Genomic DNA, 25,166 nt, shown 5'->3' with positions numbered 1-25,166 from the left:
AGTACCATAGTTGCAGTTCTGCCACACCGATTACGACACAGAGGCTTCAATTTGACTGACCCAATGTACCGGACCAAGCAGATGTCCACGAATCTTCCCAAGACGTTGTGTTATTCTCCTCGACAGATAAAATACGCATTCGTGTCATTTCTATCATGTATCAGTCACTCTGCATCAAACTAAATTAGCGGGAACTGTTTATTACCAAATAATTATTGTGTTTTTGTAAACCTTAGGTAAGTACAAGACACTTTTGATTAATACTGTTACTCCGAAGTTGAGTAAATATTTTAGCTTCATTGCAAATGAATATTCACAAAGTAAATTGGCTACACTCTTGCTAAGATTTTGTGCTAGTTAACCTTGATTTATACATCCAGAAGTCCAGCTCTAGCTATACTGAGTTACAGTTGAGGATTAATATTATAAAGTTAAGCCTAACCATATAACAGTACATTTGAATCTTAAGTTTTGAATTCTATCGAATAACAAAACACTTGAAGAGTTGGTTATACACAAGCAAAGGTTAGAATCAACCGCATCTAATTTAGTATATTTATTTAATTTAAGTAAAGTAAATACAACAAACGTGCTTGTAAATTACAATAGAAATCGTGTATTGAGGTACTAAAGTTCGTTAAGTATATTCATTTTAGACGATTTCAGCTCGTTGATTATTTTATATAAAATTGAGAGCAAGTTTCTGGCGCCCACACCTATTGTGTCAATATTATCGACATAAATGACGTACTTTTACACACAGTAGAGAGCACACCCTACACCCTAAGTTAACATCACATCTTATTTAATATTATTTTATGAGTTTAAAGCCAATTTCTTTTGTCAGTCCTAGAATGTATTAAAACCATGAAATCATGTGGTTCACAGTTCTGGATTAACCGTCCGTATGTAGTCTTCCTCTTAGATCACTTTATTTTTAGTATATCATTCTTTAAATCAATAAAAAATTATGTTTTCACAAAAAGATAAAAACGTAATTTTTATTGATTTATGAATTAAAAGCTTTAAATAAAGAGTTTTAAGACTAAGGCTAAATACAAATAAATATTTATAGCACATCATTTTACACTTTCAGTACATAAAAAATTCGCCTTTAAGTTCACAAAACATTTTTAAAAAATTAGTTGTCTGTAAAGTCGGTTTACGGACGATAGTTAAACGTGACAACGTCATAACAAAACATTGATGAAATGATTGCATACTTTTATGAATAAAATTGAATAATTTTATTTTAATAATAAAAGAATAAATACTTGAAATTATACTAGTAATCAGATTTTTAAAATCCAAGAATAATTAACCTCTATTGCCGAAATTGTTGTTGTAATAAGCAATGAAAACTACATTAACTTTTCACTTCACTTTATAAACAGTCGACGAAACAGTTCACGTGTAGATGACTTGTAATTAATTTTAAAAACTGGCGTTTTGCTATAAAGTTTAAATATAATTATGAACAAGTTTTCATATTAATAAACTGTAATCAAATTTCTATCATCAATTATATGAATCACCATAATTTTTTTAGTCAATTGCAACATAACCTATTATTACTGCTCTCGCCGACAGATGCTACTTTTTTTAATAATAAAAGAATAAATACTTGAAATTATACTAGTAATCAGATTCATTTTTTTTACGTACATTTGACGTAGAAATTATTTCATATAACACATTTATAAACAAAGTTTTAAGTTTTCACTTCTGTCGGTGCGGCGCAAGCGTATACCTTGAGCGTAACGGGACACAGCGTAACGGAACAATATGCGTAACGGCGCAGCCGGCGTTCATCGATTTATTAGATGTTGTCACGTCAAAAAGGACTTGTTTTATAAAAATTAAAAAAAAATCTACAGAATTAAATAGAGCTATAATATGAATTTATTTTAAAATATGTGCAAAAACACGCAATATAAAAAGCAGGATAATTTAGAAGCCACGGGCCCTAAAGAACTGTGCGCAGTGAAAGGAAGTATTCGAAGCCGCGCGCGAGGCTCCGTGCTGTTACAGGCTCGGCACAGACCCCTGGCACGACGCGCGCTTACAGCACCAAGTGGCTCGAAACCCACTGTAGTCTCGAAGGTCAAGTCGCCCTCGATTACTCTCCTTCGATAATCCCACGAATTCGCTCATGATTTTAAACTATTTTATAATACAAATATATTTCAATAGTTTATAAAGAATTAAATCATTTCAGTAAGTATTTATTTGATTGTTTTGGGAATCTTCAGGGCCTGTTTATATTAAAATCGTAGCATGAACTGAGAAGCATGTAATTGTGTAGTACACGTTTTGTTTCGAATTAAATATTTGTTGTACCCGTTGCCGTAATCTTTTTATATATTTTAGGTACGTCAGTCATGATTCAAATAACAATTTAGTTTTCCCAAAATTATAGAATCTGAATTTTTTGTGTCAGGAAAACAAAATTTTTATTGATTAATTAAAAACTACTAAAATTAAATATTTACGAGAAAGATTTAAACGCGTTCGGTTTATTAGAAACTGCATATCTTACTGTTATATATTATTAATTCATGTTAGGGTTTAAATATATATTGACTTTAAAATTATAATGAATATTATTTGATCAACACTTGTTCAATCGATAAAACATTTTTAAAACAAATAACGATAGTTAAACTATAAATGTATTTAGTATAATAAGCAAAAATACGAAATTGGTAGACGTGCGACGTAAAAACATTGCCATTATAAACTATATTGCGACTATCGTTTTAAAATTCATCATATTTGGATCTCGGCTGTATTTAATTCTTTTTCACATCTGTAGCCATGATAAAAAAAAACCTGTAATACTCAGTAAGTATTAGGACCATAAAGTATTTCAAAGCGAATCCTGTAGACCTACGCGTTACATGTCTTTGTTCCTAATTGAAAAAAAGCTCATCACATTGTCGCACGAACATCAGGTGTGTCTAGACTTGAAATATCAGAAACATTAAGTTCCAAATTTACTCAACTAAGAGCTGGAGTGTTCTAAAACTATATTGAAGATTTTATGCTGCTTTTGAAATTATGAGTTTAATTTACATACTTGGAATAATAGTAGAAATGTTAAACACAAGAATGTAAATAAATAAAAATATATTCAACTATATCCTACATAAATTTGTTCAATTTTTTGACTTTAAATAAAGTTGATTCTAACGTTAAGAGTCAGTCTCTAACGCTTTTATGTAAATAATTTTGTATTAGAGAATTCCCTAAAAATGTTTCAAAGGACCTATAAGGCCTACAATTGATGTTTTATTGCAAATATGGTTGCAGGATATTTGCTACACATTATGTGAACTGTATATTACTTTACATATGTAGTTTTATCTCCAACTATTTCTTCTGACTAGCAAAGCCGAGCCATACAAACATTAAACACCAAATAGAGGATAATACTTGTTTCTCGACGCACTACCAAACCATTTACTGCCCATATGCTAAGTATAAAAATTCAACATGGTAATGTAATTCTTAGCTTTCAGGCTAGGGGTTGCCCCCAAATTGGTAATTATTTATGTCAATTATTTCGTTTGGAGACAATTCAAACGACATTTCATTATATACAAGCATAGCATACTATAATTGTCACAAATTGCTTCGAAAAATACCAAATACGCGCTACATGCTATCTGATATTCATACGTTCTTTGAATGATTCTGGCAATGGGGAAGACTGATTTAAATCATAATTTTGGACATACGCCATTGCTAGTTTGCACTGTACGTCATAAAGAAAACCTAAGCCATCTGTGTTTGTCTCTGCTGTCGACGTTGTGTTATCAGAAACTCAGAATACCTGTTTAATTTCATCTCTGAGTTTACATGAGTGTCGCTGTATTGACGTTGCGTTATCTGTTTAATACCATCGTTGGGTTCCGCTATTTGTCGCTGTGTGGCCCAAGGTTGTTATTTGTCTGTATTTACTGTTTTCGTTGCAACTGTCTGTCGTAGTCCACCCAATGTGTTCGTCTGTGCTGTCACGTTGTTCAAATTCCTTCCACGGAATTCTCTGTGCTGTCTATATATTTAACATTTGACATCGGATGATTTTGGCTTGTTTTCTGTGTGTTCGTGTATTCATTTTTCTTTGTACATTCTTTAGGTTTTCACAGTGACATACAGTGCAAATTAGCAATGACGTATGCCCAAAATAATGAGATAAATCAAATATTAATTATTTAAACTTTTTGTTTAACTAATTTTGTCTGGGTAAATATCTAGATTTTCGTTTCATGTGTTATTTTACATGTTGTAAATTCACAAAATTAAAATTTTTAATCAAGTTACTGAAACATTTTTTCTCGAAAATCTGTAAGTAACCAAACACGTGGCAGATACCTCAGTTACAAATGCGTCATGTATTTAACATGCTGTATTGATGGAAACTGCTCCCTGGTGAGGGCTGGATTGCCATAGGGAAGTGGAGGCTTGGAGGTGTTTGATGAGGAGCTACAGAGAGAGGCTGAGGCAACCCATCCCGACATCACTGCCACCACCATTCAGTTAACCTGGGATTGACTCGGAGGAATCCCCATTCCAGAGAGTATCACAGGGCGCTTAACCCAGCTAGACCCATCTCTGAGACCCCTCAGACAACCCAAAGAGCCTGTGCAGCCGACCTCTGTTAGATGTCCAGACTAGTACCGGAGCTGTTTCGCCGCTCACCGCTGTAAGAGATCAGAGCCACCAACTGCCAGTGCGACCGCGGCCGGTAGAGAGAACCTCAGCAACAAGGGTCGCACCAGTCTGCTAGCCCGTGAGCTAGCACGGCAACTGCCACGGTCCGGGACGCAGGTCCCGTGGGGCTAAACACGTGGCGGCTGGAGGCGACGAGCTGGAAGTGCGCGGCTCGGACGTGGGAAAGCCGCCGGGACGGCCTACGTGGCCCAGCGCGCGCACGCCGGGTCCCGTTACGGCGCTCCCGTTAACGCGGGGCGAGGCGAGGACGCCCGTCCGCCCGGCCGCCAGTCTGCGCCTGGGGGTCACGGCCGCGGCTAACTCTTCAGTCCTCCGCAGCCTACATGGAGCACCGCAGGTGAGCTGCCTCGAGCGTCCGAGCGTCCGCGCGTCCGCGCGTCCACACCTCATGGCGTTCTTTCAATGTGATTCTTGCAATCAGGAATATCGATTTAATATCATTTCAAGGTCACATGCCATGCTGGTTTACACTGATTTACGGTGTTCGTCCATGCTATCGTCGTTGTGTAGTCCAAGGTTGTTGTTGTCGTCGATGTCAGCCCGCTGTGTTCGTCTGTGCTGTAATTTATTTTTCTGGCTAAATTCCTACCACGGAGTTCTCTGTGCTGTCGAAGCATTTAATATTTGAAACCAGCCGATTTTGGTTTGTTCTCAGTTTTTTTGTGTGTTCACGTTTTTTTGACGTGATAACGTCTAATAAATCGATGAACGCCGGCTGCACGCACGAAAAAGTGTCCCACTACGGATGTGTCCTATTTGCTCATTGTACGCATGCGTGGCATCTCTCTTCATGCTCATTGTAGGGCCTACGCATGCGTGGCATCTCTCTTCCACTCAATTGGAACGACCATCGATTTGACTTTTCAATCATATTTTCGTCGTTTGAATTATTAATATTATGTAATTTAACGATCGTCCACCGATTTTCAGCACAATCGGTACAGTTATTTAAAAGAGATGTTGAATATTCAAATACGTTTTGAACCAACAATGGTGTTTTACAGTTACACATAATAATTCAAATTACAGCCGGGATCTTTTGCACAATGTTTTAAAAAATATTGTAACACATTATAAATAGGTTTGGTGTATTTGGGATGCGTATTTGTTATAAAATCGAGTTATAAAAACGAAATAATATTATTCCCCTACCGTGAACAAAATTTTTATAAATGTATATATATCATCTGAAACTAAATTGTGTTAAGTATGACCTCGTGACTGAGCGATCAGCGGCGCTAACTTCTAATTGAAAGGTTGTCGGTTCGAAACCCGGCAGGTGCGAATTTATTTTGTACTTGCAAAAATAAATACGGCGCACGTAACATTTCAAAAGTAATAAATATATTTGAATAATGAATGCAAATAAAAGTAAATTTATTAATTACATTTCATTTCACTCCTTTGTATCCATACAAATTAGTGATAATTCAATAAAAATGATTCAATTTTATTCATAAAAGTATGCAGAGGTAGATTTTATCATACAAAAGATAGAAAAATTTAACAAAAAAAATTCTTCCTCAAAGAATATAATATTTTTAATGCCTAAATGGTTTGGTTGCAAAAACCTACTACGGCTCAGTCTCAGGCCGAATATGATATTTCCTTTTCTTCTGGATCAATCATTTCATCAATGTTTTATTATGACGTCACGTTAAACTATCGTCCGTAAACCGACTTTACAGACAACCAATTTTTGTCAATTTTTGAGATTTTTCCAGGTTTTTCCAGTGTAAACCAGCAAAGGCTTTATGTCTCTGAAATTATTTTAATTCAGTTTACTTTAAACTAGTAAATAACACAGCAAGTAAAATTTATTTTCTAATACACACACACTTTGAATTATTAGTCATCATCTACTATCGAAGTGAAACTTCCTTGCAGCCGGTAAGAGAAGTCTACACGATGCCTCATCAGAGAGTAAAGGAACGTGAAACGCTCAGGAGTGGGGGCTCAATGTTGAAGAGGGGTGGGGAGGGGGACTATTGATCGTCCCACTCCTCACTCACGGGGAAGCGTTAGTGAACGCCACGCTACAGTGCTGTGTTTATCGTTACGCTGGAAACGACAAAGAGTTTCCTCTTTAAAACTATACATATGTGCAATTATAACTGTGAAAATTAGAGTATACACTCCCATGGTGTTTATGTGTTTTGTAGCATGTATTTCAAATATTTGTGTACCTTAAAAATTTGCTATCCCTCTATCTGTTAAGTTTCACTTTTAATGGACGTGGTGACCACGCACTCATTTTTTATTTAATTATTTTTTTAATTTCGACTTTGATGAGCATAAAGAACGTCACCTTAGCGGGATGGTATCCTAAATTATTTCCTCCCTATAATGTTGTGTTTTAACTTACGAAATAAATTAAATTAACAACATATCTATCATAAAAGGTTTACAAATCTTTCGTTTAATTTAATTTAATTTAATAAGTTTTTATAACTTAAATGTCAGTATGTATTTAAATCCTAACATGAACTAAAAACATGAAATTGTAGGAATACAGTTTTGAATTAACCGTTTGTGTGTAGTCTTAGACGTAAATAAAATTCTTCATTAGCAGTAGATCATCAAAAATATATTAAAAAAATTGTTTTTTTTTTAAATACCCTAAAACTAAGGCGTCTATGATTTTGGGAAAATCTAATTTTTATTGATTTATGATGGATATACTGAAATGAATATATACATGTCAAATCATACATACAAACAGTTAATTCAAATCTGTCCGCCAGAAAAATTGCATGATCTTTGTACAAGCTATAACTGAAAAATAAATTCACCTTAAAGTTTCTAAAAACTATTAATAAACTCTTGTGCATTGATCGCACCTTTTGAAAACAATTACCGATAGCTGAATTACAGATTTATTTTAAATCATAAGCAATAACACAGAATTATCGAAGCAAAATACTTTAGGATATTTATTCCTCCCTTAGGTAGTTGTAATTTTTTCTATGATTTATTTCCTGTTATGTTGCAGTTGTTGGGTACTTGGACACAATAATTAAAATAACAATTTAATTATACTACAGAAATACTGAGCGTCTCCTTCCTCAGATATATTAGTTTATTTGCTTCCCCCCCCCCCCCCCCCCCCAACCATAAGTGATCGTCACGACATCCCTGCGCACACTTTTGACTGATGTTTACGTAGATTGCGTAAGAAAGCTACACAGTGGAAATGGTTTAGGCCCGGTCCACACGAGCGGGCAGTGTGCGGGACGGGAGCCGCGCGGCGCCCGCACGGTTTGTTACGGACAGTAGGATAGGTAGAGCAGCCCACACAGGGCGGGCACTGCGCGGCAGCGGCGCGGCAGCCGTGCGGCTGTAGCTGCCACCCGCACTGCCCATAGCGCGACGGGCACCGCGCGGCAGCCGCAACATTGTTACGGGCTGTTGTGAGATATAGAGTCGTCCACACGAGCGGTCGTGCCAGTCTTGCGGGGGAACCGTCTTGTGTGTGCTGTCAAGTTAGTAAGAATTGGTTTCCACCATGAATGATACTGACGTAGAAAAAGTTTATGTTGAAGTGTATACAGACCAGAAACTGGAATTCCGATTGAAGGTGTTGCGTTTACACCAAAAAATTAGACGGGCAACATTGCAACCAGGTCAAATAATTGATTCCCTAAATACAGCTCCTATGTAGCCACTGCAAAGTACTTCCGCACACCCAAACCACATTTCTGCTTTCCAGACACCACTTACAAGAGTGTACCACCCAACTCCAACACCTATGTATGGACAGCTCCAGGTTCAAAGTGCAAAACCTATGTATACCCAGCATCTGTCACAAATACAAGGAAGCCAAAACAGCGAGCTTACAGAAAATCGGCTTTTCACTTCATGTCGTTCCATCGTGTCACCATCTGACACCGAACTGTCTGCATTCTCGGATGACTCCTAATGTGCATACCATAAATAAACACTTTGAATATCAAGTTTCATATTTATTATTTTTTATTTTTTATTGTACGTGAATAGCTGTGCGAAAGAATTTTTTCAGACTTAAGGGCATTTTTGTTTTCCAGTATGTACTGTACATAACAATGTTAATAGAATTGTATGAATACACCTACAATATAAATATATTTTGTTATCTTTCTCATATTTAAAACAAACCTGTATTGTCTAAGAAAGTTATTGCGATATGTAAATGGCCTTGTCAACTTATTTAGTACAAGTTAGTACAAGAAAAAGGAAACACACTTACCTAAGCGTTAAAGCCATCATTTCCATTGTAGGTATATCCAGCCTCATGTTTGTATCTTGCTTTTGCAAGGAATACTTCACAGTCTCATGCAGTTCATGAAAGCTTGCAGACGACATTCTGAAGTAATTAAAAAAATTAATTTCGTCTTCTTGCAATAAAAAGTTCCTTGTAACAAACGACTGCTCACTATGGGATGTACCCAATACTTAAGATTCGACTTTCTTCTTTTTAACACCTGAATACCTACGTACACAAGTACTGCACTATGGCGTGCATCCATTGCATCTAATGACTGAACTCCAAAATGGTAATGCCCGTAGACATCAGCCGCACACTGACCGCTCGTGTGGACTGCACCACGCACCTGCTATGCGGGCGCTATGCGGCTCCCGTCCCGCACACTGCCCGTTCGTGTGGACCGGGCCTTATGGTCCCAACATCGAGCGCGTCGTGTCAAACGCAGCGGGTTGTTTAGAATAGATACTCTCTTAGAAATGTGCACGCCCATGTTTCAAAGCAGTTGGTGTTTGATATTCCACGCCTAGCAAATGAAAATAGTTAACATCCAGAAATAACACCTTCACATTGTACTATTCGAACAAAAACGCAAGTCTGTTACACAGGTTGTTTAGAAAACCTGTGATAAAAAAATTCCCTGACTTTTCCAGGTTTGTAAAAAACAACAGAACAATGGTACGGTAGTCGCCAATAACTGTTAAAAATTCAAATTCAAAAACCTGACAAGTAGTGATACAACACTTCACTATTGCCGGCAATTTTATCAACCTACAGTCGATAAGCCTGAAGTCAATGCGAGTGGTCAAGTTGATTATATACTTACGAGCAAAAAAAGAATAGGTGAAAAAACATTTTGTAACGTTTAGCAACAAACTGGATAAAAGGAAGAAAGGATTTATATGGAACCGGTACAAATCAAACTAAGTCTCTGCTACATTTTTAATTTTGGAGCCTCATCATTAAAAAATTTCCCTGACGATCTAAGATATTCCTTGTATTTTCCCTGTTAATTAAAATCCCCAGACATTTTCAGCTTTTCCCTACTTTCCCTGTTGCTAACAACCCTGCTATAGTACTATCTGTACACAAATTCTTGTTCCATGCTGGAATAAAAATAGCACGAAGGAAGCGATACGACATAAATATAACTTTGTTGTGAACATGTGGTACGAAATAAACCGCGCGGCAAACAGAAACGAAACACCTAAGTATTAAATGTTTCTTTCCACTACATTCGCACTATATATTCTAAAACCATTAGTATATGTAAGCTCGTTTCACTGTACCTGTAACAGAACAATTTATATTATCAACATTTAATATATTTTTCAAAAACCCACTGTACATGAACGTAATAAATTATCTAATAAACTAATTTAATAAACAAAACCTAAAAAAATACACAAAAATGATTGTTCTACCAATGCGCCAGCTTAAAAAACAATGAAAAAAATTCTAACGCTCATTTCTGAAACTTCGCAACCACGACGCGATGGAAGTAAAAAAAAATATATATACTTTCATATCGAAAATATACTTTCTGGGTGAGGCTAGCTGCGGTAACGACATGGAAGCTTATTCGAAGTTAATCGTCACAGTCCTAGAGTCATCTAGACATTGGTACAAATTGAGTAAGAAGACTGGGCGGTTGTAACAACACTACCTACTGTTTGGGAAAATTCCAATTACTTGTTTTCTCTCTCTTTTATTATGAATTTAGAGCACTTAGCTTCACAGTGAAAACTTTACGTACAAAAAAACCTGTTCACATCTTACTTATGTAATAAAAATAAAAATTTCTAATCGTTTTGTAAGCTTAATGGTCTCTCGTTCAGATACGATTTATGATTTTTGACACTTAGGTGTCACAGAAAAACTGAAAATACGAAACTGTCGAGAATGAATGTCTTGCCAAGTGCTGTACCCCGGGAGGTGCAACACTAGAAGCTAGTTTTTAATAACGAGCGAGAGAAGTGCTTTGCGTACATATAATTTTATTTTCAAACTAAATTTAAAACAAACATAAACACAGAACATGTTCTCTGGTTCATACACTTGGTCTCGTAGTACAGTCGTACTTATGAACGATTGACTTTCTGTGGACACAAAATAATACGTAAATACACACCTGCAAATATAAAATTAAATAAAAATTATTTAAAAAGACCTTGGCTTTGGGTTTTACTAGTACAAGACATTTACTGAAAACGTAATAAAGGCTGTATAATATTATATTACAGTTCACCTGAACTTTAATTAAAACTGAACTTTACTAGCTGCCTTGAAGGTCATATTCATACACAGCACACAAGTTAATAACAGCGCAATATTTAAAAATTTTTTACTAAATTATGTCATTACAAACCATTTATAAAATTAGAATTTACAGATTATTTCTCGCAACTAAAAAAAACACAGTCATTAACTAATTTATGGCTTCTGGGATGAGGCCACTGATGTTTTCCTTACACATCGTTGAAGATGGCCGCAAGAAGGTAACGCATTTTCACAAACGTGGCCTCAATCCAGTGGGTCTATTTTTACTTTATATCCATTGGTTTATGGACCGAGTGCCGCTTGAAAAAGAGCCTTGATGATGAAAGTGTATATATTTTTGTAATTTTTAACCAAGTGATTTATTTTTATGTAAATATATATCAACTAAAACACTTATAAAATGTTTACTAACATTTACATTTTTTAAATTATCTGTGCGAAACCAAAGTATGCTTAAATATTTATTATTGTTTTATCGCTTTTTAAATTTAAATTTGTGATGAATATTTTATTTCCTTAACATTATAATGACCACGTAATTGTTTGCTAACGACATATTTTGTTATGCATAACTTTAATCAAAATGCTATATCAGGAAACTCGTGAATCAAATTCGTAATTTTCGGTCAACTATATTTATATTACACTTTCTGGTATACCCCCCAAAACGATGTAGAAGTTATCACTACACTCACGAGTATAACGATTCGGTTAATGCAATTTCAGTGTCTCCGAGAGCAAGAACGCCTAGTTATACTGCGGAAAATGTGCAGACGAAGGATGACAAATCCAGCGCCAGCAAACAAAATAAACAATAAAATATTATGAACACAGTAGCTATGGTTTGTCACAAATCCATGTGTTACATGAACAGTTAAATTGTATAAATCGTTGGTATACTTCTAAAAGTAACCAAGAAAAAAATTAGATTAAGTTACTATCCGCCTAAAAGGGCAGAAGTATAACACAAAAATAAAATAGCTCAAGTCATAATCTCAATCAGTAAACAATAAATTAAAATGTCACTTGTCTGACCATGTCTCAATAACTAAAACGTTGTTTGTAAAAGTATTGACGGTAGCTTATTGCTATCCCAAAACGCAAAATAAATAAATTGTAATGTTTCGAAGCATGTTAATGAATGGTATTAACTTTTATATTTATAAGTATAACAAATTTCCTATATATTCTTACTATCTATTCTGCATTAATTTAAGAAAAAGTAAAATGCATACAAAATTTACCATGTTTGTGTGGTAACTTTTATATTCAATTATATTGGCTAAAACTTACATAACATGTTTAACAACGTCCCGTAATTGTTTTCACAGTGTATATCAAAAATCTGGAAGTGTTGTGGATTCAGGATTGTTTCTTACCATAGACTAGATATGTATGTAGAACATAAGCTACGCAGTAGAATTTTTTGAGTCCATCTCTGAACGGCTTATATGACAAATAAAATTGTCAAAAATATCATGTCAGAATTTACAAAATCTAGTGTCACTTGATATGGCCGAGTTTCGTGCATTAAGTGTTTGATATTTCATTTTGGGTGATGTTAGAAATATGTGCCGGGTTAATTTACATACAAACAATTTCAGCAAAAACATGTGTTCTATTAATGTGCTGTTTGTAAACAAGCCAAAGTGGACTTGTTTACACCTTTTAAATATGACCGTTCTGTTGGCAAATCGTACGCCAATGACGGCTTTGTGCACAAAATACACGAATAGGACTGCATTGTACATACGTAGGGGCAGGCATTTTTCGCGAAAAGATCTGAACACTTATTAGACTGAAACAAGGTATATCCGCCCTGTGGTTTCTTCCTTGTGATTGGCGGCCGTCTGCGAGAGAGAAGTCGTCGCCTTGTTTGACCGAGCCACTCAGGACGCGTTTGATTCCGCATTGAATCACTGTTATTGATGTTGTTACAATCGATATGTACCTGGGAAAAACTCTCCCAATCACGAAACACAGACGGTGCTACAGTGTTTTAACTTTCATCTAGTCTCGAAATCTTTGCGCGAAATCTGCATGCTCCTATACATACGATATATACTCGCGTTATTTCCTGCTACCACTTGTACACAAATAGTTCGGTGTCTATTGTGCATTGGCTGCTGCCACATTTTAACTTCCGGCCGAGTAGCGTGTAACTGGGTCATTCGAATTTCGTAATGTTAGGGCATTGTATTTTTCACGAAAATATTCTCAAGACTAGCTTTGTGTCAAAACTTTGTAGCATCGTCTGTACTTCGTGGTTGGCTGGGTTTATTTCAGGTACGAGTCTACTGCCCGCACACCAATCACAGCCATTCAGCGCGGAAGCAAACGCGCCCCGAATAGCCCGGCCACATAGGAAAATGGCTGCGCTTGTATACGGCCGTCAATTACAAGGAAACAATTGCTAGCGCGGGCGTAACATACTGCAGTCTAATGAGCGATCAGATACATACCCGTATGTAATGTTGATACTGGATTATATTCCATCGGGTCGGGACAAAATTATTCATAGTCCAATGAGAACAGAGTTCAAGTGTAAAATGTTTTGAATTCCAGCATCCATCCAAATAAAAACGTCACTTTTGAATGTCTTCAACGCTCGGTCTCAAACGCCATGAAGACTTTCTCATTTATGTTTATCATAATTTTTATTTAAGAGATATTTCTAAAATTATAACTTGATACCTTCTTTGCAATTGTTCTGTCACAGATATTGTCAACATATTCGTTAGTGCCATACCGGGGTGTAAAAAGTAGTGATGTAACGAATGTCAATTTTTAGGCATTCGCGAGTGCGTATAGCGAATATTCAATTTTCAAATCCTAGGTTTGTTTATTAACTTGTTGAAAATTGAAAAATTTGAAGAAAAAATAAATATTTTTTTTGTTCGTTTAATTAACTATTTATTTTAAAATGAAGTTTATTATTTATGACACTAAAAGAAAAATAATGTCAAAGTACTGGCATAAAGGTTTAAGAGAAGAATAGAGTTTTGGTTTGATTAAATAATTTTTTTTTCTTTTTAGTTTCCTAAAATAAGTTGATTATTTGAAACACTAAAAATCGAAATAATGTGTAAGTACAGACTGTTCGTAGCACTAGTTGAGGGAGTGTTGCAGTCGCAGGGGCGGGCCCGCGCCATGAGCGGCCTCGCGGTGCTGCCGGCCGGCCTGGCGGGCGCCGCCTCCAGCGTCGCCTGGTTCGTGCCCGTGCTCGTCGCGGCCATCGCCTACTTCCACTACGAGCTCATGGACCCCGAGTCGCGCCCCATCGACGTGGAGACGCAGCTGCTCAGCGCGCAGTACGACTTCGTCGTCGTGGGCGCCGGCTCCGCCGGTACGCGACACTGCGGGCTCTTCTGCTACCACTCACATTCTCAACGCTGTGTCAATAACTGGCACGTCAAGGCATAAATCACTTCTCACAGAACTTCTCTACCTTGTTGCGAACACATATTTACTAACAGGCTCTAGTCTGTAAGCACCGCGAGGAAATAACATATTATTTCACGCGGGCGACTACAACTATCATGATAACCACACCAGTTCACAAGTGTTGGCTTCAACAAGTATCCGAAGCTATGTCCTATGCCATGTGAAACGAAAAAAAATAAATAATGGAGCTTTATGGCGAGCGGTATCAGATATTTGAAATTGCAAGATGGCGAGGCCTAATCACCCTTAAGGGAGAGATAGTGCTGCCATCATTATGTATTTTTGCTCATTATTCTAAATTATTTAATTACTTATTTATTGACTTATTTTGTGTATATCATTCATAAATTAATAAAAATTTGATTTCCTAACATTCTGAATATTTCAGGTTTATATGAATATGGGAAAACCAATTTTTTATTGATTTATGAATAATGTACAAACATTTAAGTAATACACGACAAAGGTTACAAACAAACGATTAATTTAAAACTATACAGTACGATTACACGCACTTATTTCTTACTAGCGTTTACATAAAAGTTGACCTTTCAATTTGTAAACACTATTAAATAAAAATTTATTAAATTTATAAAACAATATATAAACAATTACCGATAGTTATCGTCGGAATTTATTTAATATAATAAGTAAAAAACAGGAAATTATGGAAGCATAATAATTTAGGGTACTACCCTCTTAAAGAGGCCGCCTGGTAGGGCGCACGAGCTCTATAGGCACGGGGGCGCTAAGGGCGACAATGGCCCGCGCATCGCACGTCTGTTCGCCTCTATGCGACAGGCACCACTGGCGTGCAGTCTTCTCGTCGTTAACGCGCCTCCATGGGAGTTGTAGCGGCGACCCTACCATTTTATGCTGGAAAATTTAAGACAGAGGCTCTTTTCACTTGTCTGTGCCCCTTAAATACTGAGTTTATAATTTTTCATACCTATAAACGTTCGTTAAAGCACCCGTTTCAGCTTTTTTTACTATCGCAAAAATACATGTTAAAGACGAAACCAAGAAATGAAACTTGTATAGACACGTGCAATGGCTCATAAATGCTATTGGTAATCAGACACTTTAATAAAATATTGAGCGGTTTGTAAAGGACGCGTTAACACCTGGAGCTCTGTCAGCCGTAGGGCTGCCCAGACACGCAATTTACAAAACCGCTCAAGATATCCGAGTAGAGGCTGTTAACGGAAAACATTTAAGAAAACCCTGAAGGCGAATGAGTAATTCTGTTTCCCTATTACAGCTTTACCTTAATTTCCCCACGATATATTGTTACGGTTACCAATCAAATGCACGACGAGAAGACTGAGAGCCTTGCGCCGAGAGGAGATAACCGCGATAGAAACACCAGAGAGCTTCGCACTTTATCATACCGCCTCGCTAACACAGACACACCCCTGACTAGGCGGGCCCTTTGAAAACCAGGACTAGAGAGTGTTTCGTAGGGGTCAAGGTCGCTGCTCGCAGCGCGAACCCTACAACCCAACCAGGGGCGGCTCCACAAACACTTTTCAGGAGGGACTACCGCACGAAGAAAACATGCAGTTGCCAAACATGACACTAAACAAGCCAGAGCTCGGCATTAAAATATTTAAAAGATTTATGGTCTCGAATAGAGAACTTTAATATATCCCCCAACACTGGAGCCACGTATTTTACGTTGTTCTTAACGAGTTTTTATCTAGGAAACTATGGCTCAACATGCTAAAGTTTTTATTTAGTTAAATCTTATTTAGCTGAGAATCAAGTACTTTAATCATAAAAAAATATTCAGCTCTTCTGTAAAAGATAAATTAATCAACAGTTCAAAGAGTATTAGTTTTAACTAATATCTACAGTTGTGTTTAAGTATTATATGAAATGACCACAGTGCTCTTTTTACTCGAAATGAGACATCAGAACACTCTGATCGTCTCGTCGACATCGGGTTCGCAAGATAACTGCAGGAGTGATGAGACTGGGTTTTCCGCGTGTGGGAAGCGTAGCGGACGTTGCCGTAAGCTGACCATTCATCCAGTAAAGTATCCATTCTCATCTCACAATCCCTCGTCCTCTCTAAAGACCTCGACGTCCACGAGACGTTGCCTTTTTCAAACAATTACAATACGAATGGTTGGCATGTCGGTTGTCTGGAGTGCAGGCGCGGTGCTGGCCAACCGCCTGACGGAGCTGGAGCCGTGGACGCTGCTGCTGCTGGAGGCGGGCGGCGACGAGACCGAGATCTCCGACGTGCCCCTGCTGGCGGCCTACCTGCAGCTCAGCAAGCTCGACTGGAAGTACAAGACGGAGCCGCAGGGCACCGCCTGCCTCGGTGAGCGCTCTGCCCGGTGCCCCATTACCCATTGGTACACTTGTTTCCGCGTATTACACCCATTGGTCCACTTGTTGCCGTGCACTATAAACATTTGTCCACTTGTTGCCACGCGGTATACCCATTGGTACACTCTTTGCCGCGTAGTATACCCATTGGTCCACTTGTTGCCGTGCAGTATAAAAATTTTTCCACTTGTTGCCAAGCGGTATACCCATTGGTCCACTTGTTGCCATGCAGGATAACCATTGGTACACTTGTTTCTGTGCAGTATACACATTGGCCCACTTATCGCCATGCAGTATACCCGTTGGTCCCTTGTTGCCATGCAGTATACCCATTGGTCTACTTGTTGCCATGCAGGATAACAATTGGTACATTTGTTGCCGTGCAGTATACACGTTGGTCCTTTGTTGCCATGCAATATACCCATTGGTCCACTTGTTGCAATGCAGGATAACCATTGGTCTACTTCTCGTCACGAGGTATACCCTGTCGTCTGGTAGTCTATACCTAGTGGTCAACACTTCGCCGTGCGGTATACCTGGTGTACTACATGTCACCACGCGGTATACCTGTTGCCCCATTTGTAACCACGCAATACATCTAATGGTGCTTACAGATATTCTTCTTGGGAGGGTGTTCCATGAAATGACATCACTAAACGGTATTTACTACAGAATGTTCACATACTCAAAACCTGAAAATCACAGCAGCTACTTTGATACTGTTGAAATACACTGACAATGATTCACCAGGGTTTTGCAGGTACAAAACAATTAAAATATCCTCAGGGATAACCATCAGAAGAGAGAGCTTGTAAAATAGCTAATTATCTTCGCTCACTTATGGGACCGTGGATGAAAGATGAGATTAAGGTATCGTGTTGCTCTGAAGCAAACTAACACATTTAAAAAAGTCCAAAACCTTTGGGTTATGTAAGCCATTCGCGTCTGGAAACTACTTAAATATCCTCTCAAGTATTTGAGTTAACTTTCCTATAACAAATGAAATCTCAACATTGCTTTGTTTCAAAACTGCGGAAGTCATGTTCAAAGGCGCACTAAAAACAACGCCAGAATTCAAACTAAGTAACCTGTGTTGAGGCAGGGTGGACTAGATTGGGAAACAATCCCGAGGTACGCGAGGTGTAGACGCTGGTGTCAATAGGGTTCAATACTAGGTTTGAAACACATGGGGTAGATGTTCCAAAATTATTTTCACGTGTGCGGTTGGAAAAGCCAACAATGTCAGCTTGTCACGCACTTGAACCATGGAAGAGATAGTAGTAATAATGAGCAAAAATGAAAACTCAGATTTAATTTTTGTTACACTTCTTATCGATATATTTACTTTAAAAGAGCAATGAACCTCTAAAGAATTCGTGGCATGTCTGCTTAAGTTTGTTAAATAATTCTTAACTTTGGGTAGAATCAATTCAAAATTTTCACCATCCATAATGGACACTAACACTAAATTTAGTGTACGGATTTTCATCCTAAAGGTTTCATGGGTTAGTTGAGACATGGGCGTGAAGGGCCGTGCAAAGCATCTTGCACAAGGTGGCAACGGTGTAACCTCAACAGGTAATCTATGAAAAGAAATTCATACACTAAATCATCCTATAACAAAAATTCAGGCAAGACTGTACAAAGAATAATGAAATAAAACTTCAAAAGTATTACACAAAAAGACTGAACAAGAACAAAACAGTTACGCACCCCCAAACCACGTGGAAAATGAGATAAGAGGAACATGCAAAAATTTGAGCATGCAAAAAAAATAAAACAACCAGGAACGTTCTTTAGTTCATCAGTCTGTTTGTGCCTGATGACGGGAACAGATGCCAGTTCCCGAAACGTCGCAACTATTTTTTTTCTTCATAAATATGGGTGTTTTCGTGATGTGGTCCATAATATCTGTTTATCTTCATCGTAGTGTTCGTATATTTGCTGCGTTGTCCAGGTTTTGTTGACTGTCTGCATTTACTGTTATTGTTGTATCTGTCTCGTCGTTGTTAGCCCACTGTGTTCGTCTGTGTTGTTATTATTTTCTTTTTCATGACTAAATTCCTTCCACGGAACTATTGTGCTGTTTGATATTTAGTTTGAATGTGTTTGTCTGTGCTGTCGTCATTGTGTTTAGATTCGTCTGTTTTGACATCAGCTGATTTAGGCTTGTTTTCTGTGGGTTCATGTTTTCATTTTTACATCTTATTTTTCATTCATAAATTTTTCCCATAACAAACAGTGCAAAACTGCAACGGCGTATGTCCAAGAAACTATTAAACCATACTCTGCTAACAAAATATGTACCCTCCCCCCATTCCACATACACATATGCCAGTGGGGTATAAAGGGTTCCCTTAATAGGTTTGTTCAACAAGACTATGGTAAATCCCACAACGAGAAAAAATAGGCATAACTCCAACTAACAAAGCCACCAGGAGAGACATTCCCCCCTTACCTAAAGGATCGAAGTGGCCTAAAATATTTCTTCCTGTGTTGAAGGTTAATCAAGAAAAATGGCTGACTGGTTCACTAAGGGCACAAAAGATACAAATTTGTGAAACAGAATTGACACAGGAATAATATGTAAATAAAATTCACAAAATGATATGCTATTTGTTTTACAACATTAAATCATTTTTACCAAATAATAAACAACAGAACAATAAACTTTGAGTATTCTTACAAAAACTTGTTTACAGAAACATTTTGTTTCATGCTGCAAATTTACTTTAGTTTTAACTATTATTATTGGTCAAAACAAAAAATTATATGGGTACCCACTGATATAAATATTACAATTTATATTCGCAGACGATAAATACACAAAATTACACAAATCAATCAATTTCGAATTTATATTCCAAAGATGAATAAATTCTTTAAGTTACATACGCCCGCCGTTAAAATTGGAAGGCTCGGGCAACTACGTGAACTTCTAAAGATGTTCGAGCAGAAAAATTAGATCACACAAAAAAAAAACTTTCCTTGTTATAAGAGAAGCAGGCTCATGACTGTGGGGACCGCTAATGAAAGAAAAAAGAAAAAACTACCTCCAAAAAACAAACAAGTAATAACGTTCCCGGGGAAATATACGTTAGTTATAACTTACTAAAATGCGGTAAAATACATTTGAAGCATTATACTAAATGTGATTTCAATTAAATTATTTTTGTAGATTACATCAGTGTGTTCGTGAAATGAAAAAAAAAAGGACTTGATATGTAAATGAAGGTAAGTATGTCAAAGACAAAATAGTGGCTAAAGATGGAAAGATCATATGTAACTTAGTGCCATACACTTAGCTTCACTGAGAACAGAAAACAATATATTAGCACAATGTTCCATTATTTAAATTTTTTAAATTATAGTGATATATAAAAGTAACTATAAAATAGTGCACAGAAAATTAATTAAACACTAGTTGGTTAAAAGTTAAATGAAAATAACTCTTTAAACTAACATTAAAATAAAACTATGGAGACCAATTTACCAAAGTTAAAAAATTAGGAAAATAAAAACAAGGAAGATAACGCTGAGAACGTGTCACCCAGCAACAACAGTGGTACGCCTCACTAAAATAACACATAATCGAAGCTGTAGGAGAAATTTCGTCTGAACATTTCGAATGTTCCTGAAATACTTTACAGAAATCTTTATAGTAAAAATCCATGTTATTTTGTAGTATTTTAAAAAAATGAAAGAATGTGTATTTTCCTACAGACCGAGAACTGCTGCAATTTTAGGAGAATTTTAAGTGCTTCCCGGCAAGTTACAGGATGTCCTCAATATGGAAAATTTTCTTCCCTCGTTCAGAACTTTCGTTGTTCCTGTCCCTCAATGGTGCGGGAGGCAAAGAAGCCCGTCGCTGAATCTCCCTGCCTATCCTTCCCTATAATTCTCGGCCGTGGTCATTCCCCTGCATCCCTGACTGGGAAGCCAAAATTGGTTCCGTCTGAACACCCCATCATCAAATTCTTCATTTTCATTACCATTATGATCATAATTATAATCATTATTATTATTATCGTCTGTTCATGATCACCATATTCATCATCTCCATATTTACCACCTTCAGAATCAGTAACTGGGCATGACTAATTCCATAGGCAGAAAAGCAATGGACAAGAGGAAACAGAGCAGCATTTTTAAAAATAATATATTATTTCATTGTGTATTTTGATTATTTTTAGATATCCCAAATGTTCATTCCAAAGGAAGATGACAAACCCTCGCCACCATTGTCGAGCAGGCATGAAGAACGGCCGCTGCAACTGGCCGCGCGGCAAGGTGATTGGCGGCTCCAGCGTGCTCAACTACATGCTGTACGTGCGCGGCAACCGGCGCGACTACGACGCGTGGCAGTCGCTCGGCAACCCGGGCTGGAGTTACGACGACGTGCTCTACTACTTCAAGAAGTCCGAGGACAACCGCAACCCGTACCTGGCGCGCACGCCCTACCACTCGACGGGCGGATACCTCACGGTGCAGGAGGCACCGTGGCACACGCCGCTGGCAGCCGCCTTCGTGCAGGCCGGCGAGGAGATGGGCTACGAGAACCGCGACATCAACGGGGAGTTCCAGACCGGCTTCATGATCCCGCAGGGCACGACGAGGCGCGGGTCGCGCTGCAGCACGGGCAAGGCCTTCCTGCGGCCGGCGCGCCTCAACAAGAACCTGCACGTGGCCATGCACGCGCACGTGACCCGCGTGCTCATCGACCCGCGCACCAAGACCGCCTTCGGCGTCGAGTTCCTGCGCGACGGCAAGCTGCATGTGGTGCGCGCCAGCAAGGAGGTCATCCTGTCGGCGGGCTCCGTCAACTCGCCGCAGCTGCTGATGCTGTCGGGCGTGGGCCCCAAGGAGGACCTGCTCAAGCTCAACATACCGGTGGTACAAGACCTGCAAGTGGGCCACAACCTCCAGGACCACATCGGCCTGGGCGGCTTCACGTTCATCATCAACAAGTCCGTCTCCCTCGTCCAGTCCAGGTACGAGAACGTCCTCTCGGTCCTCAACTACGCCATGTTCGGCGACGGCCCGCTGACCGTCCTCGGCGGCGTGGAAGGCTTGGCGTTCCTCAGCACCAAGTACGTGAACGCTTCTCTCGACTACCCGGACATCGAGTTCCACTTCATCTCCGGATCCACAAACTCTGACAGTGGCCGGCAGATACGAAAGGCGCACGGCATAACGGAGGACTTTTACCGCAAGGTCTACGAACCAATCAACGACCGAGACGTGTGGAGCGTCTTCCCCGTTCTCCTACGCCCGAAAAGTAAAGGCGTCATCAAGCTGAGAAGCAAGAATCCTTTCGACTATCCCTTGATCTATCCCAACTACTTCTTTCATCCGGCCGACATGGCTACCCTCGTGGAAGGAGTGAAGGCGGCTCTCGCAATGAGTCGCACTAAAGCCTTCCAACGCTTCGGCAGTCGCATGCACGAGATCCCCTACCCAGGTTGCACCCACATCCAGATGTACACGGACGAGTTCTGGGAGTGCCTCATCAGGCACTACTCCGTGACCATCTACCATCCGGTGGGCACGTGCAAGATGGGCCCCAGTTGGGACCCCAGTGCGGTCGTCGACCCCGACCTCAAAGTGCACGGCGTCGACAGGCTCAGGGTGATCGACGCGTCCATCATGCCCACGCTTGTCAGCGGGAACACAAACGCGCCTGTCATCATGATCGCCGAAAAAGGTTCTGATATCATTAAAGAATACTGGATGAACAAATCATAATTATTGATATTTAAGGTTGTTGGCTATAGAATAATCTGTTGAAATTCTTGAAACAATATCGAGTAATACATTTTCATCACTTAAAAATCATAAAACTTATCAGTACCTGTAATGTACTGATAAATGTTTCTTGACATACGTTGGGCGACCTACAGACCATCATAAACCGTTATTGGCCTAGTCTACAAAAAAAATTAAACGTGTTCATTGTGCTTATATATCACGAAATTTTGTAAATATGTAAATACGAGGGCGTTTGCGTGAGCGCGTACCTTAAGGAAGCAATAGGGCTGTGCGATACATCAATATATTGACGCCAATGCGATAGGTACGGTGGAAATATTTAAAGGGCTATATTAAACACCGTGATATTTGCGATGTATTAAACATAGCGATATTTTTATCATACAGCACATTGCGATGAATATTTGCAATATTTGTTTCTTGCAGTTTGCTAATTAAAATGAGTTATTCTCAATATTTGCAGAAGTATTATTAACGATATTTCCGAAATTCGTATTACTGAAATGTGCTGTATTAAACCAGTTTTGTAATGTCAGTATCAATATTTGCAGTGTCGATTTTTAAGCCAATTTTGCGAAGCAATATCAATATTTCCGATACTAATATTAGCGACACCTAAATTATCAATACCGATATAAGCAATATATAACAGAAAATTTTGCTGGTTTAAAGATCAATATATGACGCCGTTTTCAATATAGCTTCCAAGTATCTCAGCTATGTTGAAAAAGTGATATCGCACAGCCTTAGTAGCACGTGGACGCGTGATTCAATACATACAATATTTTTCTGCGGGCGAGTTGGCTATGGATACAAGGCTCGACAGAAGTAAAACTTTTACGAACGAGTAATAATGTGGTGGAAATAATGTTGCACATTCTTAAAGTACCTACATATTTAACAAGGTCTACAAAAGTGTAAAATAATAACGCACTTGCCTGCTGAGATATATATATTTTAGTTGAAAATAAGTTAATGTTTCAGCCAAATAAAAATGTTTATCAATGTAATGTAAAAACGATAAAAAATTATAAATATATAGAATTTTGCAGAATGTTTTGAATATTTCGGTGTGTTTTCTAATAAAGTGTTTGTAGCTACAGTTTATTCTAGCTAATCAGAATATTTTGTAATTGACTTCTGATAGTCATTCGTAACGAATGCACATAATACAACTTAAAAATACCCATTCGTACTCCTGTTCCAGCTAGCAACGTATTGAAACATACAGTTTTATAAATTAAAGCCTTCTTGACCGAATAAAGCACTAGCAGGAGTTCAAAAGTGAACACATTAGCTGGAATGGACTAATTGCAATATTATTTATTGTTCATTGCAACTCTTAAATACCTGAGGAATTTTTTATGATCAAGAATTTATTGTTCACACGACCAAAAAAACTGCAGAAAGCTTCTTAATATTATATACAGACTTTTGAGAATAAAAAGGAACTTTTTAACATTACAATGCTACACAAACGTGATCTTTCTCGCCACATTTTTTTTTTGCTCATTCCCAATTTTTGAGGATAAATATTTTGAAAACTTATTAGCATAAGCTAAATTGTCTGCACTTCATAGGTTTCGTAAATCAGAATAAACCTTTAGTAGGTGACCATGATGCAATTTTAAAAAAAATTATAAGTTATAGTTTAAAAAACAATATCCATGCTTGACATTATACAAATGGCATATAAAGTGATGTGTGATCTGGCAACATAATTTCCAACAAAACATAATTCGAAATGCTTATATCATAAAAAAAACCGTAGGTATTACTGCCCTTACAAATGATTCCTGAAAAAATTGCCAGCTCTCTTAATTTTTTATTAAAAAATTACATAGCTACTAATTCTCACCAAGGTTCTCACTTCAGAGAGCTGTTTTACATTTTAACGTTTTGTTTTAGTTATTAACTATATAATCTTTATTTCTTAAAATATTTTTTTTTTTCAATTTTTAATTTTTGTTATAGGTTAATACTCGCAGAGGCTCAACCAGTGGACCAATGTTTACATTTAAAATGATTTTGTAAATGATTTTTTACTAAAATATTTTTTCATAGTATATTTTGATTTTTTAGGTAAAAACCTAATCGGATTAACATATTCGTTTTGTGACGAATTTCAGTTAAGGTATCGTAGTTACAGATCAAAGAACAAAGATGATGTCAACAGTCGATATATGTCACCAAATTCCATGATGTAAGTCGGTCACTGACCCGCACCACGCACCATTGCCTGAAGTTTACCCCCGTAAGCACCATTTTATACTAATGTTGTTGTGAGCATTGCTATGACCATGTAGTTCTCGCGAAAAAATTCAAACGATTATTAAATTGCAATAAGTCATGTTCACAA

General features: G+C 37.9%; 2 protein-coding genes across 3 annotated transcripts in view; one reads left to right on the top strand and one right to left on the bottom strand.

Moving 5' to 3' along the window:
* LOC134529296 (flotillin-2) overlaps positions 1 to 25,166 on the bottom strand; it is a 413,942-nt gene that overhangs the window by 58,660 nt on the left and 330,116 nt on the right. The gene's annotated exons all lie outside the window — the stretch shown is intronic.
* On the top strand, positions 5,010 to 23,914 carry LOC134529293 (glucose dehydrogenase [FAD, quinone]). The gene is made up of 4 exons (XM_063363200.1): positions 5,010 to 5,074; positions 14,387 to 14,603; positions 16,860 to 17,030; positions 21,291 to 23,914. The coding sequence occupies exons 2-4, from the start codon at positions 14,408 to 14,410 to the stop codon at positions 22,781 to 22,783; spliced, it is 1,860 nt and encodes a 619-aa protein (XP_063219270.1). The 5' UTR covers positions 5,010 to 5,074; positions 14,387 to 14,407; the 3' UTR covers positions 22,784 to 23,914.

The sequence above is a fragment of the Bacillus rossius genome, chromosome 2 (assembly GCF_032445375.1).
Source record: "Bacillus rossius redtenbacheri isolate Brsri chromosome 2, Brsri_v3, whole genome shotgun sequence".
NCBI lineage: Eukaryota > Metazoa > Arthropoda > Insecta > Phasmatodea > Bacillidae > Bacillus > Bacillus rossius.
This window is presented reverse-complemented; position numbering and strand designations above follow the sequence as displayed.

Bases quoted from the DNA above. Each gene is read 5' to 3' on its own strand.
- LOC134529293 (XM_063363200.1), top strand. From the start codon at position 14,408: ATGAGCGGCCTCGCGGTGCTGCCGGCCGGCCTGGCGGGCGCCGCCTCC. The intron at 14,604-16,859 runs GTACGCGACACT...TCTGGAGTGCAG, and splicing joins CGTGGGCGCCGGCTCCGCCG to GCGCGGTGCTGGCCAACCGC. The intron at 17,031-21,290 runs GTGAGCGCTCTG...ATTGTCGAGCAG, and splicing joins GCAGGGCACCGCCTGCCTCG to GCATGAAGAACGGCCGCTGC.